We start from the raw sequence: 18,091 nt of genomic DNA on the forward strand, positions 1-18,091 counted from the left end.
TGTTCGGTGCGACAAAGTACAATAATGCTTTGTGTTTTATTTACGAAATGTTAATTTTACTGTTTTTCAGTTTTCAGCTGTGCTCGCTACTGTTATGTGTATTCGCAATTTTATACTATGAAATGTTTCGTAAACTATAAAAAGAATTATGGCTGTTTTAAAAAAAATATCTGTTGCAAGATAATATTTTGTATAAATTTATGCTTCTTTGTCTACATGTCAGTGGCGTTCAGCTTTAAAAGCTTTGGTATTGTTCATTGTAAAGATCGATGGTATTTCTTAGATGCAGCTATTAATGGAATTGTTTCGGTAACAGCTCGATCTCCGCGAAGCGAACAAGAAACTCCAAACAGCTGGTGCTCAGAGCGCGAAGGCTGGCGAAGACGCAGCCCTAGCTAAGAAGCAGATACAAGATGAATTCAAAAAGTTAGATGACGCAAGAAAACATTTCGAAGAACAAAGAAGAGCGTGGGAGAACAAACGGAAAGACGTGGAGGAGAAAGAGAAGTCACTTATGGAATTGGATCGACAGTTAAAGAAGAGAAAAGAGCAAATGGACCAAATGGAAGCTTCATTGAGGAAGGTAAGTCACGTTTGTTTCAAAAATTATTATGCCCATTAGACACATAGCAAGAAGCACACCAAACGAGGAAGCTCGTCATTGATTAATTTTTACACCCAATTAAAAATCCAATATATACCATTGAAAGTTTAGATTCAAAAAGTCATGAGTGCTGTAATCATAATACGAGATATTCCCTTCAAGGCTGGCGGCAGCACGGCCGCGGTATCAGAGCTGAATCGCAAGCTGACAGACTCTCAGAAAGATGCGGAACAACTGAAGCAACAATTGGATCAGACTAAAGACGAAGCGAAACGGTTGACAACTGAAACGGAACGGCTTCTGCAGCTGGTCCAGATGTCACAGGAGGAACAAGCACAGAAGGAAAAGCAAATTATGGATTTGCAACAGTTAGTAACGATGTTTCAGATTTTTAGTTGCGTATTTTCCGAGATCCGTGTCTAGAAGCCAACCTACACCTATTTTTATACCTACCTATGCTGATAGACTTGAGAGGCTATTTCAGCTTCGCCTTGACGTGTAACTGAGCTCTCAAGGCTCAAGCGGAAGTGTTTCTAACACTGGCCCTAGCAAGAGCCGTGCTTCGCAGAATCTACCACCAAATCGGTAACGCGACCCACTGAGAAGATCCGGCGAGAAACTCAGTGGGCTGGGTCTGTGGGTTAATTTACTCGTCGAGCCCTTTGTCGCAAGCGACGGGTTCGACGAGGACGGTGACCGGTGCTTGAGGTACCTAAAAGCACCGTTAGTGGATCGGGAGGATCATTAATGTCGTGTTTAGGGCGACGTCGACTGTTTACCATTCGGTCCGCAGGATCGGCTATGTAGTTACTGGCGGCTACGATGAGAGGGTTCTCGTGTCGTCTCTTCCCTCAAAGCAGAATGTGCAACTTTGGAAGTTTTTTTTTTATTTCCCCTGTAGGCAGAGCATACGGCTCATCTGATGGTGAGTGGTTACCGTCGCCCATGGACTTCAGCTATGTTAGAGGCAGAGCTAAGTCACTGTCTACCGTAACTGGTAATTTATTGTCGTTTCCTTCTCTTGTCTGATATATGATTTGCTGTTTCCAGATCCGTAAGAAACCTCCAAGCCAAATTAAAAAGTCAGCAGCAAGCACAAGCACAAAGAGAAGAGGTAATATCATTCAACGACTATATAGTCCAACATTAGTCACTAACAAAACTATAATAATAAAAAATGTAATATTAAACTGTGGTTTGCGAGAACCTCTTTCTTACATACTTGTCTACTTACTCTAAAATTATAATTCGCGTATTTACTGGTGGTAGGACCTCTTGTGAGTCCGCGCGGGTAGGTACCACCGCCCCGCCTACTTCTACCGTGAAGCAGTAATGCGTTTCGGTTTGAAGGGTGGGGCAGCCGTTGTAACTATACTGAGACCTTAGAACTTATATCTCAAGGTGGGTGGCGCATTTACGTCGTAGATGTCTATGGGCTCCAGTAACCACTTAATATCAGGTGGGCTGTGAGCTCGTCCACCCATCTAAGCAATAAAATATATATATATATATATATGTATATATACATATATATATATTTTTTTTATTGTAAAAAAAAGCGTGGGGTGCATGGTGTTATCTATGTATATGTATACAAAATTATTGCTGTTCGTTAGTCTCGCTAAAACTCGAGAGCGGCTGGACCAATTTGGCTAATTTTGGTCTTGAATTATTTGTGAAAGGTAGATAAATATGAAAATGCTCGGAATGAAATAAAAATAACAATTTTGTTTTTCCGTTGATGTGTTGACGGGGGAGACCCCCGTCGGACGGATTTCTTTTGTTTGTTTTAAGTTTATTTCATACAAAAGTTTAGGTATTTTCTTTATCGATTGAGGCACTACGAAGCCTGCCGGGTCAGCTAGTTAGTTATAAATATTTTTCTGAGAGATATGAGTAGAAGAATTATTATTTCAATAATACCTTAAAAAGCACCCTACGCTTGAAGCTAATATAAAGCGTGTAAAAACTCGCACTAAGCACACTGAATAGTAAGATATAACCATCGAATATAAATGATGGCACTCAATTTGTGTTGCTATTAGTATCCTATAGGTATATACTAATATTTAATACATTATTAACATGACTAACCTTTTATTGTTTCATGCTTCCCACCAGGCCGGACCCGCTGGCTTCCTCAAAAGCTTTTTCTAAGTTGATCTTCGCACCAAGACTGTCGTTATTTCTTTTTTTGCTTTTTTCATTTATACATTTTCTTTAACCGTCTCTTATATTCTAAGTGTAACTCTTAATGCTCCACGTCTTTCTATATATATAAAATAAAAAAAAAACATATAGTTTTACTTAAATACGTACATTGACGTATTAATTCGATTAAACACTTGAAGATCGTCCGTGTATACTGTATCATGTTAGAACGATGTAACCAGCACATAATAATGCAATTAGTTTAGCTGTAAAAGGTTAAGCAATGTTTAAAATTTGTCGTGTTCAGTGGAAAGTTATTTGTAAGGAACAATTATTAATGGAAAATACCGTATTGTTTAATACTGTTAAGTATTCATGTAACCTAGATAGAAGAAGTGAGTTTATCCACTAATAATAGTCTATGTTACCCGGCTTTGAAACTTGTTAAGCGTATATCAATTTAAATCTATTTAATAAAACTAATTATACGTACGTTGACCTTTCTCGATTGATTTTATTTTCGTTTTTTTTTTTGTATTCGTAAAGTTTTGTTATATTAATTAGTAAATGAATTGTTCGTTTTTGTTTTTGATTTTTTTAATTATTATATTTTTTGTTTGTTTGTTTCCGTCTATCCCCTTTCGGTAGGACCTGAATAGAGCGAGACAAAGCGAAATAGCGGCTATTGAGGATTTAACAAAGACGTTGTCAGAGAAAGATCGCTTAAAATCAAAATTAGAAGAAAGTAAAATGAAGATAATAGATCTAGAGATAGAACTGAACGAATCGTCTCTAATACTCTCGGAAGTATTGAAAATATCCGATAGCCAGGAGCTAACGAATATAAAGAGGAGCAAAAGCTTTTTCGAATTGCAAAAGAGCGGTAAGGTAGTGGATAGGTTAGATAAAGGGAAGTTCAGTAGGAGTGACAATGCATTAGACGCTATTTATTACGGTAAGAATGCAAAAAACGAATCTCCCAACATAAGTAAGCTAATGAGGAAAGTCACTAATTTAACTAAAGAGATAGCCATGAAGAATTCCAAAATAATCGAACAGCAGAGATGCATATCTATATTAGAAGAAGCGTTAAGAGAAAATAATAATATAGCTGAATTCGAGCAACTGCTGGCCGTGGTCAGGAGTAAGGACGAGAGGATTAATGAATTAGAACAGTTCGTCAATGAAAACTGTGGGACCCAAACGACCGGTAGCAAAGACAATAGGATATTAGAACTTGAAGAGGCTCTGAAGGAATCCTTTATGGTGGCGGCGGAGAGAGAAAAAGTATTTTATAACGAAGAACAGCGACGAATCGAGACTATAAACAAGGTAATGGTTTAATTTATATTAGTACACTTTGACAAAGGAGCTTTAAGCCTTTTGTGAACAAAAAATTAGATTGGATTAACAGCTATAAATTTATAGCAAATATTTCTTTTAATGCCTATCTTCTTTACGGTCAATATATTTAAAATAAAAATACCCCCTATTTTACAATAAAATACCCTCGATTATATGATTTCATGTTCTGTCCACAAAAACTATTCGCGTCCTTATCAAGATCCTTTTGTGCCTCTCAACCACCTTTACGAAATGTCAGAGATAGTATCTTTTTTTTTGTCTGAAAATTTATTCTCAATAACCAATTGTATTGCATTATTATGCTCGCATAATCCGGATTCTGAGAAATTAAGGTAATGACTAATAGCGGGTCTAAGCGACCATATATCTATATGGTCTACGTGGACCCTAGGGACAGTAATATGTACAGTAGATTGGGGGGAATAGGGTCAAATCTGGGATGTCACAATGTTGAGTTGTTAGATTTAACTTTGTTGAACTGAAAATGACTTTTATTTAGTGTTTATGAATATTAAATAATTTAATTTAGTCAGCAAAGTTTTGTAACTCATTAAAGATATTAAAAAGTCAATCACCTAAACTTAGGTACCTACCTAACAACTAAATAATGCCAGCCCTATCGAAAAGCTCTATTGTCCCCATACGTAACCTGATTCACCCCAAAATCCAAGGTGAATCGGGCAAGCTAGTTTTTCCAGTTTTTGTGTATATCTTGTAATGAACTATGTATAATAACGCAACGTATATAAAAATGTTAGCCTCCGGAACCATTATGACCTCTGTTTTAATATTATAACCCCAAAAACAAAACCATAAAAATCAATGTAGAAACATAAAAAGTGTCCTGATTCCTCTCATTTTACGATACGTATTTTTCTAGAAAGAATCTAATCTCTTCGTATCCAATTACTTAACTTTCTCATGTCCGAATGTAAATTTTTAGATGAAGAAAATGGAGCAGAGGATACTGTCGTTACAAAACGCTTCGGCGCTGAGTTGTGAGACGTGCAGTTCCGTGTTGAAGCGGATGAAGCGTCTAGAAGATTCTTTGGAGGATTGTCAGAAGAAAAGGGATAATGCATTAAGACAGTTGGCACATGTAATGTACGTAGCCTATGTTCAGATTTTTTTTTATTGCTTCGATAGTTGGTCGAGCTCACAGCCCACCTGGTGTTAAGTGGTTACTGGAGCCCATAGACATCTACAACGTAAATGCGCCAAACACCTTGAGATATAAGTTCTAAGTTCTCAGTATAGTTACAACGGCTACCCCACCCTTCAAACCGAAACGCATTACTGCTTCACGGTAGAAATAGGCAGGGTGGTGGTACCTACCCGTGCGGACTCACAAGAGGTCCTATCACTAAATAGTTGATTTAACCGAGTAATAGAGATCTGAACCGATACATCGATGAGTGAAACACTATTTGGTTTAAATGAAATTTCGCTTAATACGCGACATTTATCTTTTCAATTAAAACTCCGCTTTATTTGTTATTAGCATTAAAAGTTCGATGTTTTTAAACTATTGCATAGCTTTTATCGCGGGCTTTGAGCGCGGCGACAGAATCTAGAAATTCCGTAACGAAAATAAAACCTAACACCCCCACTCCGCCTACCATGTAGCCCGCATTTAACACATTCACACGTTGTGCTTGTGTAGTGTTTGTGAATAAGCGCGCAGCGTGACGTCGCACTGCCTGCACATCATGAAAAGTCTGCCCATCTCTCTCTCGCGCGATCTAGCTTATGAGTGTGAAGGGGACAGTTAATGTTATGCTTTTGTTAATGTTTATAAATGAGTCGACTATTATCAAAGCCGGCAATGTGACTTTTGGACAATTATTGGTAAATCAGAAAAACGAATTATTGACTTTGTATTCCATTGGCAGTCACAAAACTCTTCTGAACGACATCTTAGATAAATAACAGGTTAAGTATTAACCTTTATTTAATGCAGGTTTTGAACCGTATTCTTTGAAGGAGACGATTATATTCAAATCAATCTGTATTGACATATCAATAAATTTTTTTTGTCCAAATGCACAGATTGCCACCTTTGATAATAGACGACTCAAATATAGCGTGGTCTTACTTTATTATTGTTTTAATATTAAATGATTTTTGTCTAATTATAACAGCATAAGTTGATAAAAAATGCTATGCAATAGCTTTACCGCGGCAGCCCCGAGTGCCACTCGTTTATTTTTTTTAATTAAAATCCCTTCTAGTTTGGTACTTTTAGTTCGGTAATTAATTGGTGTACCTATTAAGGATTGGTTTTCTTTCTTGTTCGCATATAAATAGTCTTCAAGAACTAAAAGTGTTCTAACCATTGAATACAAACGAAGCGGTAGGTATATCAGGAATATGTTTGAAAATTTCCTAAAATAAAAAATCATAGAATCTGTCGACATAATGATATGATTCTCGAATTTCAGCCAAGAGATCCTGGAGGCAACGATCAGCGAAAAGGACTCTCATATAGCAGAACTTGAGATGAAAGGGGTGCTGGACGAGAACGAGACGAAGCTATACGACTCGCTGAAGAGTGAAAGGGACAGGCTGCTCAATCGACTTAAGATAGAGGTAATCGCATTGAATGTATTACATAATATACTGTTACGCGCTGGGCTTGGGGATAAATAAAAAATCTAACGAAGTATAAGTTAACATTGTATTAGCACTTAGAACAACGAAGTGTTTTAAACAACATTTTAAAATTCTCAATTCGCTTCTTCCACTTCGCTTCAGGTGATCCGTTCGCTGTTTCGCTTCGAGTAGTTCCCATTACTGACTGACTGCGTGCCACCTCTACAACACTTTTACAGTCGATATCTCATCCCTTGAATTAACGAGAATATTCCACACATCTCTAGTATTGTGTTTCCACTATCTGAAGATAAATGGCGTTGTCTGACTTCTGGAGCGTTCTAGGTGCTACTAGATCCTTCGATATTCGTTCGACTATTCGGCGATAGATGGCGTTACCCCTACCGGCGTAACAACACCAACGTTTCACATAAGCCACAATTTAATGGCATAAGCACCACGTGTTGCTGAGGCTAAAGTTTAAGTGAAATTTATTTCGTAGTAAACGCAATACAGTGAAATCTAATGGTTCTTACTTTGTTAATTTTTGGTATTAGCATAGCCGGCCGCGTGTTATTTAGAAACATAAAAACCTTAGCCATAGCAACGTGTGGCCGGGTCTGCTAGTAGATAATAAAACTAAGCTAGTGGTGGTAGGACCTCTTGTGAGTCCGCGCGCGTAGTTACCACCACCTATTTCTGCCGTGAAGCAGTAATGCGTTTCAGTTTGAAAGGTGGGGCAACCGCTGTAACTATACTTGAGACCTTAGAACTTATATCTCAAGGTGGGTGGCGCATTTACGTCGTAGATGTCTATGGGGTCCAGTAACCACTTAACACCAGGTGGGCTGTGAGCTCGCCCAACCATCTAAGCAATAACAAAAAAAAAACGTAATGGCGTTTAATTGTTCTCTTCCAGAATGAAAGGATCGTTGATATTGAACGCGACCTGTACCAGGCGATCATGAGAGCTGAGGAGTGCGGGTCCGTACCGGTCGGCCTCACGCTGGCAGACGACCTCATAGGCATCGACGAAGACAATGTAATTGTCTGGGTAACTACGTCAGGAGGTACTTAGAATGGTTTGGTTTTGCTCGTACGAAGTAACTGCGCGACGATGCGATCGTTGACGTAACGCATCTGTGTGCTTAGTGAGAGTTTTTTAACGTTCTCGATAGCGTAAAAGTTAACTCAGATTTGTATGGAGTTGAAACAGCGCCCCTAGCGGCAAACGTAGGAAAGCCAAGCACACAGGTTGATTCTCAGACGATTAACATTTTTCCTAATTCTGTCGAGAATTTAATAAATAATTGTAAATAGACATGCTTTAAAAAAAACCGACTTCGAATAGAAAAAAAAAAGATATTCCGAAACAAAATAATATACACTAAAAACAATGATCATCGAAATCGATTGGCGTCATATTGAGTTATTCATCTATTTATCTCGCACGTACTTAATGCAAATTTAAGACTTATATGGTTTTCTCATGGATACCATTATCAGAATTGGACTAAATTAAAACGGGACACGGGAAGGGTCAGCATTCTAATAAAAAAGAATCATCAAAATCGATTCCAGTCAAGAGTTATGAGGTACCAAACATAATAAAAAAACATAGTCGAATTGAGAACCTCCTCCTTTTTTGAAGTCGGTTAAAAAGAAGCATATCGATCTTAAAAATAGATCGGGTTCATTTTAAGAGATACACCCGACTTAGCTCGATTCATATTTTTTTCTACGATAAAGAAAAATCAGGGTTATTAATAATGCAGGTTATAAATTGTTTTTGGACGAACTTTAATTAGAACCCATTCGGTCATTTTTCCATGATCGAATCACTATAAAAACTGAGACATTAGAACTCATATCTCAATATATGTGGCGGCATTTACTTTGTAGATGTCTATGGGCTCCGATACCACTTAACACCAAGTGGGCCGTGAGATTGACAACCTATCTAAGCAATAGAAAACGAAAAAAAATCCAAACAAAATAAACTTTCACATTAGTTTTGGATTAAACATTCTGATGTAACTAAGATTTAGGAAAAACTAGTCAAAATGTGTGGCATCTTTTGGTGATTGGTGGTAGAAGCGTCTTGTGAGTCCGCACGGGTAGGTACCACCGCCCTGCCTATTTCTGCCGAGAAGCAGTAAGTAAGTAAGCTTCGGTTCGAAGGGTGCGACAGAAATTGAGACTTGAAAGATTTTAATGTTAACACAAACAATAATAAAACAATTTTCAATGCACTGTTGACAATCCCCATAAACCTTTATAATTAAATTTAGGATGATTTTCGTGAATTCCATCTGCAATGAATATCTTCTACTGGACATTAAATTTTGTGTGTGTGCGCGTGTGTGTTTTGCGAATCACTTATTTAATAATTTTGAAACAATAACAAATTGTGTGCATAAGGTATATTTTTTTAATTGTTTTTTTTTTATATGAATAATCTTAACTTTATTTAACTTCGATAAAATTACATACTTAACGAGCTATAAAAGACTATTTGGTTAAGGCGACATTTGATCTTTGTAATTAATTTTATTTTACATATTTGGTACTAACTGACCCGGCAGACTTCGTTGTGCCTCAATCGATAAATAAAAGACCTCTAAGCTTTTGTATAAAACAAATATAAAACAAACAAAAGGAATACGTCCGTTATTTTTATTTAATTCCGAGCATTTTCATATTTATCTACCTTTTAAACCTTCTCAGGACTTCCACAAATAATTCAAGACGAAAATTAGCCAAATCGGTCCAGCCGTTCTCGAGTTTTAGCGAGACTAACGAACAGCAAGCAATTCATTTTTATTATAGATTAGCATCACCTTTTTTTAATTGAACTTCAATTAAATTTACTTAAATTCAAATAGCTGAAGAAGTTTTATTTTGTTATGATACTTTATCCATACTATGTTAAATATTAAATGGCTCTCAATGGTCAGTAACGCGTTAGTATTAAGGGTGGGATGTAAGTTGAATAAAAATTGCGGCTTCGATTCTCAATTCTAAGCACAGCATTATTGCTCTTTAAAGGGACCCTGATGGCCACAGATAAATCGGATATGTAGAGAGGCAAATACAACGAACTATATTCGGTTAATTATAAAGGACTTAGGTCAGCGCGAATTAAATAATGCGTCACTACAATAACTTGTATTTATTTCCACTTTTCACATACGGAATAATTTACCGTAAATAATACACATAAATTGGTTATAGCAACTCAAGCACTCAACAAAAATGTTTACGGGCGTCGGCCACTAGATGGCTTCACTTCGATTAGTTTCTCGTTGCTCGTGTAGATGGCAGTAACATTAACTATCCTATATTTTATTTTTAATGAAGGTTTTTGTAAATTGACAAATCGATAAAATTTAATCAATTTCTCTATAACAAATAAAGACTTGTATGATTTTTATAATTTTTTTTCTTTGCACACAATAATTAAATGCCTTAACTTTAACAAAATATAAGTTTAAGGGCTTCCGCTACAAGATGTCGATAGTTTCCATACAAAAAATATATTTGTCTTAAAGTATGGTAGTTTTAGGGCCCTGATTACAGTGATCGTCTTTACACTCTCAACTCGCTGCCGAGAATGAATGGTGGTACCCCAAATGCGTCGTTGGATCGCCCCACCACAACAGAATGGTGGTGCGATCGACAACGTCACTAGATGGGTGGAGTCAACCCAATCAAATTAATACTGGTGGTAGGACCTCTTGTGAGTCCACACGATAGGTACCACCACCCTGCCTATTTCTGCCGTGAAGCAGTAATGCGTTTCGGTTTGAAGGGCGGGGAAGCCGTTGTAACTATACCGAGACCTTAGAACTTATATCTCAAGGTGGGTAGCGGCATTTACGTTGTAGATGTCTATGGCCTCCAGTAACCACTTAACACCAGGTGGGATGTGAGCTCGTCCACCCACTGAAGCGATAAAAAAAAAACTATTGTCCATTGATTTGAGCAGATGCTTTACGTATTATTGAGATTTCATAATAATACAATTGACAACGTCACCGCATATGCGTAGTAACCAAGTCTACACGACAGCAGACTTCTGTTCTAATTTATGGAATATTATCGCATCTTTTATTGTGTACTTATAAATACTATTTAACAATAATCACTAATCAGTTTATTTATTGAAAACAGGGAGAGGACATCCCGGGAACGTTACTGTGACTACGGATAAAGCTAAGTCGAAAACCTAAAAATGTTTTTGTGGTCTTAGCGTCATTATAGCACGACCCATAGCCCATCCGCTACCTTGCCATCGCTTATCACTAATGCATATTTAAAAAAAAAAAAAACAAAAAAAAAAACATCCACACACCCAAAAATCGTTTTCGCGCCACAAAGTGTAAATAACCTCTTTTCGTTTATAATTTTTTTTTCCTTTTTTTTTACGACAACGTCATGTCATTATTTAATTACGGATATAGACTTTATATTTGATTAGATACGTGATTATTACATATATTTTAAACTGTATTTTATTATGTCATATATTTTATTAGGTTATGTTAGTTGTGAATGAAAATAAACAATTCTAAGAATACGGTTCTGTTTTAAATATAGATTTATGATTGTGTTTGATTGCGCTGTATGTAATAATGATTATAATCGTTACCATAATACAAATTGAGAATAACCTATGTTGTATTTTATAAGTTTGTTATAATCCTATTAAATATTTGTTACAGTTGTGAAATAATAAATATAATGATTTGTTATACTAATTTTTAAATTTACGAAGCCCACATATAAATTCGATTATCAAACTAAATCTGACAGTGTTGGCTTTAGCGACGCTTTTACCGACGAACTTAAGTTATTGGGAATATTAATTTATTTTAATAATAATAATAATAAAACATATCATGCACAAATGAGTTGTTTCAAAGTTTACATCATATCATTACTGTATTAATGTTATTTAGCGGAATTAAAATAAAAAAATATTTTGTTTTCAAAGATCAAAAGATAATTCAATTTATTTGTTGTATTTTATTAGTGCACAATAAAGATATAATTTGCACTCTTTCATTTTTGACTTTTAAGGAAATATTGTGAGAATTTAATAATATTTGTTTCTTTTGTTTAACAAAACCTATTGTTCTAAACTCATTATTACTGAAATATTAGACGTATTGTGCACTATATATATTTATCAAGTAAACACCTTTAAGACACATTGTGAATCATAGGATAAATTATTGAGTGATTATTTTTTGTGAAAATTAACGCTTAAATGTCAAAAGCACTGCCTTATTTTAACAAATAAGATTTCGAATTTGAAAAGAGCATGCCTAGTTTGCTTAGCAGGTTAGCACTTCACTCCCTTCGGCTGTTCGTGTGTGAAATGTGAGAAAAGTATCGAGAAAACGTGACGTCACTTCCGAAAATGGCAGCTATTTTTTTTTAAAACTATAATACCTACCCACAGAACTGTATATAAAGAAAGTCTGAACTTTTTTATTTCATAACGTTTTGCATTTTACAAAACAGTATTGTACTTTTATATAAAAAAAATATATATTTAGCGATCATGTGAATCCAATTTGTAAATTTATTAAATAAATTATTAAATTTTATAAACGATATAACTTTAACCAGAGATTCTCGTTTTCAAGACACCAACATAGTGAATTAAGAAATTTTAAAATAAAACCACATGTTTACAACAGAAATATTGATTTTTATAAATTTATAAATTGAATTTGAAATCGCTATATGAAATAAAAAAAATTACATCGAGGGTAAAATATTTCAGTTTTAAATGCGCCCGTACTATTTTGATTTGAGTAACAGAATCTTTTTATTATAAACATCTTTTAAAAAACATGTATACCTACTTAAAATTTCAAAAAAGTTATCCGAAACATTTTCTATTTTACCTCTATTTCTGCATTTGTTATTAGAGCGATATTAAAAAAAAAAACATTTTTACGGTTTAATTAAACTAATAACAAAATAGCTACAAAAATACTTCGTCGCCATCTTGAAGGAACTACGTCATATCACTGCCAACATTGAGACCGATGCACTAACCTTGAACCCGGAGAATGTTTTTTTTTTCTTTTCCAAAATAAAATTCTATTATGGAAAAGAATTAGAAGTAAATTCGTAGGTACTACACGAAACTAAGTTAATCGTCTACAGCTTGTGTGTAGTTTGTTTGTATTTTAGAAAAGTATAAATAATAGGGGAAACTTCTAATTTGTATAACCAACTGAATTAAACCTAAATCCCGTAGACATAGCCAGAGAGAAATATAGGTTATCCGAAACCGATCTGTCTCTAAAAGTATACTTTTAATTTAAGATGAAATATAATTATACTTTTCGTTCACTCATAACACAAAAAGAATTAGGTTTTAATTTAATGTTTAATTACGAATCTATTTATGACAATGTTGTATTCTCTCGACAATTGTAACATCGCAGATTGTGGGTGACAGTGAATCAGAAATTTAGATTTAAACGCTCTGGCATTTTAGTTTACAAATAACCTTAGATGAATGAACGTTTTCAAGTTTATACCAATATCGGAAACTTTCAAAATCATTCAGATTAATCATCTGAACACATATGAGCACAATACATTAACCTCACTACTTTCTTGGAATCATTAATGACAAGATTGACAAGTAATAATGACAAATTTGAATGAATATTACCAAGGGAATTAAAAAACACCACAATAAAACTTGCACGGTGTTTTGTCTCTTTCGATCGTGCATGAAACTAGCTGTCAACGAAAGAGACAACGCTTTTATGCCACGTTTATTGGTAAATTTTTTTTTGCTGCCCATTAAACGTGTCAAGAAATAAAGATTTTGACTTTCAAACGCGTTCAAAACAAAATTTGAAGATTTTGAGCTTGAAAATATAATACAAAAATATAAATATAATACTAAATAATGAAAATTGATAATACTTTTGCTTGTGTTGGAAATATAGGTATTTTATACCTTCCGCAACCATGCAGCCTAATCTGCCGCTTAAAAATAATCTCTTTTTTACTTTCCAAATCAGCTGGTATATAAATTACAAGACGCTTTAGATACAAAAATGAAAATGCCGGAACTTTTGAATCTGTGTTCAACATTATCTCATTGAATCCTTCCACCATCTGTAACATCGTTTCAAATATGAATATTTGTGTATTTATTGCAGCTACAAGCAATATATTCGTTTAAATGTTAACTGAAAGGTTCTTAACACAGAAAATTTTCTGATAGGTACAAATTAAATTCATTGGTAGCCCTGTCCAGCAATGCATGCCTTAATGCCTTTGCATTTATATTTTTTAAATAACAAAGCGTTCACGAATGCTCACTTTTGGCGGCCTGCTACCTATAGACATTGATAATAGCATGTTCAGTTTATCATTACCTCAAAGCAAACCTATGTATAGTAATGCTTTGATTGAATTTTCTATGTTAAGACCGTATACTTATTTAGTCGAAATAACAATAATTAAAAATGGTATTATATTAAAATATAAACTTAGTTACATACTTGTTACGTATTGTAAGCTGTGGGATCGTATTGTTTCACATGTAACGGACGCTGAATAAAAAAAATACATGTTCTTTGAATATAATATCTTCATATACGGAGTTTTATGTTTTATTCTTAATTCTTTGACTGATTCATCATTATCATCAGCCTAATTACGTCATCGTTGAGCTTAAGCGTCTCCTACTACGCTACTTAGACAATAATATTATAATTACAAGTCTCACTAACAATGAAAAAAATTCGGAGTAAAATATTTGAGGTTAGGTTATGTTAGGTTTAAAGGCTTGTCAGAATTGTCAAAGAGGTTGCCCCTATAATCTGTGGCATCAGCCTAATTCGGTCATCATTGAACTTAGCGTCTCCTACGACGCTGTATAGACAATGTTATTATCACACGTCACTTAAAATTTTCACGCAAATTATTTGAGGCTAGGTTAAATTAGGTTAGAAGCCGATCAAAAGGACTATTCTTATCATCAGTTCATACCAGAGGATCGAATGGTAAACAGTCGCCGTCGCCCCAAACACGTCATTTCAGATCCTCCCGATTCACTATCGGTGCTATTATATATCCTCAATAATTAACCCACCATTAATTAACCCACAGACACAGCCCACTGAGTTTCTCGCGGGATCTTTTCAGTAGGTCGCTTTTCCGATCCGGTGGTAGATTCTACGAAGCAGGCTAGGGCTAGTATTAGCAACGTCCCAGGTTAGAGCCCCGTGAGCTGACCTACTGGTTAGGTGAATCCGTCAAGTGGTCACCGTCGCCTATGGACTTCAGCAATGCCAGGGACAGAGCCAAGCCGCTGCCTACCGTTAAGTACTCTCCACAAGCTTCGTGTGAAGAAGAACATTTTATAGCGCTCGGGAAACACCGTAGATAAGATAATAGTAAGAGGGAGTTCATTCAAAAGCCAGACGATGCGTGGTAAGAAAGGTTTCTGGAAATGCACTGTGGATGAACGCAGCGGTTCTATGTATAGTATAGATCAGCGGCTCCCAAACTTATTTTGTCTACCACCCACTTTGAGAATAAATTGTTTTAAATGCCCCCATTTTTTCTTACTACTACTACTTTTACTACATTTTTTAGTACCACTATATAAACATAAACACGTAAACCACTATAGCGAGAGCTCAGTCGGTGTCTATGAGTCTTCCTAGATGTTATTACTAATCGCCTCCCTAGCCTCTACACAACGCCCCCATTTTTTTGTGGCTCCCCTAACCGCCCCCCCCCCCCCTTAGGGCCTTCAGCGCCCACTAGGAGACGTTATCGCCCACTTTGGGAAAGGTTGGTATTGATGAAGTCTACTCCGCTTGCAGAAGTGCGAAGATAAAAATGACATGACAGGATCATCTCAAATAATACCACAGACACCCACAAAACATTTAGAAAAAGGGAACCGAAATTTCTCCGTAGACCCAGAAGTATCCTGAAGCTATTTTTGAAGCTTGGACAGTAACTTAGACAGTAAGTACTTTGTGGTCAATCAGCATTTTTTATATGAAAATCCTCCACGGGAAAGTTTCATTTTCAGACAGATTTTTTATATTTATTTACTATCATAATAGAGGTGCCAAATTGTAGAATGCTTACGGATATTAACCAGTGCGAGTATTATAATATCTTTACCTTGGTATTTGATATTGGAAGCTTTCTATTTTAATGAAACAACGCCACCTATTGTTCAGTAGTGGAACGACTACGAATGAGAGAAACACAAAATCAAGTTGATGGTATTTGTTGCAATTTAAATCTACTGAACTATAGATGTCGCTGTATACGAAACCGTGACTAACTGTTTTTATGGTCTATGTTTTTAGATTTAAATTGATTAAACAGAGCATTCCCAATTGGTCAATGAAAATAAATTTCGTTACATTCAGTACTTTTACAATTGTGTTATTTTTTTATTTTTTATGGGGTAAATCTAAATAGTCGTCAAGACGAGCTCTTGGCATAAAGTTGTTGGGCCTCACAGAATTCATGACGTTCACAATTCATTCAATAGTTAAGGACTTGCTTAACCTTCAAAGCAAGAATGCATCAAACCTTCAAAGCAAGTTCGCGCCAAAAATATGTAGGATAGCTACACGTGCGAGTTTACAATACGCCGTATAGGTACATAAAGGAAGCAAAAAACTGTTCAAAATTCGTTCAAATGACTCATATACTGCGTTCTCGATTCAAAATATTTTTTTCGTAATAAAGTGAAAGTTTATTTGTCATTTGCATAGCAACACGTCCAGCTGTCGACAAACGCCAATTGCCGCGGAAGTGCGTCGCCGGAAACAGGTGTGTTCCGCTCAGTATGACTCCGGGATACTCTAAAAAAAAACAATTCAACAAGCTCTTATTGCTATGGTAATAAGAATGAAAATTCTAACCTTGAAAATGTCCATGACAAATATTGTTTGCTATTCAAAACACCATAACACAATGGTATAAGAGTGAGAATGCATGATTTGAAATGTATAACTTACATTGTCCCGGTACTTCAGTGCGTTGCACTGCTGAGACAATCGAGCGACACCACGGTATACCGTAACTCAAGCGGTTAAGATTCATTTTAGTACCGCAAAAGTTGATAATTTTTATTTCTTTTTGGTATCAGCTGTCAAAGTTCGTGACTTGATAATTTTGATGTTTATGCCATATAGATTAAGGTTAAAATAGCAATTACATAGTGTAAATTTGCATTTCTCGGTCAGTTAGTGTGTATATAAATATCCTATTTTTTATATATTTAAATCTGTTAAGTCATTTTACATTTTTATGCTGATGATCATAACTGCTTTATTAAATTAACAAAGTATGTCCTTGAGGCATTGTAACCTCTAATTTAATTACATAACGTCTGATGTTTAATAACTCAGCATCGCATTAACGGTGTGCTATTTTTCGAAACAATAATTTAAAGCTACAACGTGAATACAGATGTTCACTTTGAGACATGGCTTTCGACGGTAGGTATTATCAAGAGCGCTTACAAAAATATTACTTAACCTTCAAAAAGAAACATTAAAATTTATCCGCATCCGTGTCATATTATTTTGAAAAAAAAAAAAAAGAATGAAATCGTTTTCCTAGCCGTTGGCCTAATCGTCAAAAATGCGGTCTCGAAAAATGAGGTAACTAAGTTACAAAAAAAAAATAATTTAAATCGTTTTAAAATTTAACAAAACATTTATTATAGCTATACTAAACCCGATGTCCGAAGTCGTTCTGGACCTGTTATTATGCAATTTACAACAATTCACAAACGATCGGAGCGATTCGAGAAAAAAAATTTACCAAAGAACTATCTAGAACTATAATATTCTGTTTCGATTTAATTTGAATGTTTTTATTGCTGGCTTCTCGTTTGATACTCCTTTAATTCAAGTACGTACATTATTAATATCTATATTATATTTATATACTTAATAGTTTGTTGGTTTGAACGCGCTAATCTGAGGAACTACTGGGCCGATTTGAAAAACTCTTTCAGTGTTAGATAGCCCATTTATTGACGAAGGCTATGCAACATCACGGTAAGACCAATACAAGTGGAGCACTAATAAATAATGTTTCAAAATATTTTCACTTTCTACGCAAATTAAGTGGAGGGTACAATTTTGCGTTATGCCAAAGTAGCTGTTCTACGCAGACGGAGTCGCGGGCAAAAGCTAGTGTAATATAAAATGGATATTTTGAATTTAGAACGTAGAATAATTAAACATGAAACAGGAAGGCGATGCTTAAATATGTATTTTTTTTAGAATTTATTTAAATATTTCCAATACAGTTGACACTTCTATCTGACGTCACAAGATGGACGTCAGC

The 18,091-nt window shown here is 35.2% G+C and overlaps 1 protein-coding gene across 5 annotated transcripts in view; it reads left to right on the forward strand.

The window, feature by feature from the left end:
• The window catches only part of LOC101745804 (early endosome antigen 1), a 60,642-nt gene extending 46,285 nt beyond the window's left edge, over positions 1–14,357 (forward strand). For 2 of the 5 annotated variants that reach the window (XM_012697707.4, XM_012697709.4), the window contains 8 exons: positions 317–583; positions 767–972; positions 1,655–1,718; positions 3,404–4,087; positions 5,064–5,224; positions 6,562–6,709; positions 7,632–7,782; positions 10,886–14,357. In XM_012697707.4, coding sequence (XP_012553161.2) covers positions 317–583; positions 767–972; positions 1,655–1,718; positions 3,404–4,087; positions 5,064–5,224; positions 6,562–6,709; positions 7,632–7,782; positions 10,886–10,944 — 1,740 coding nt within the window. In that variant the 3' untranslated portion in view covers positions 10,945–14,357. Of the gene's footprint in view, positions 1–316; positions 584–766; positions 973–1,654; positions 1,719–2,725; positions 4,093–5,063; positions 5,225–6,561; positions 6,710–7,631; positions 7,783–10,885 lie in introns of those variants that run through there. The other 3 variants (XM_038021133.2, XM_038021134.2, XM_012697708.4) reach the window with 3 other exon arrangements.
• The last annotated feature ends 3,734 nt before the right edge of the window (positions 14,358–18,091 follow it).

The sequence above is a fragment of the Bombyx mori genome, chromosome 28 (genome assembly GCF_030269925.1).
Source record: "Bombyx mori chromosome 28, ASM3026992v2".
NCBI lineage: Eukaryota > Metazoa > Arthropoda > Insecta > Lepidoptera > Bombycidae > Bombyx > Bombyx mori.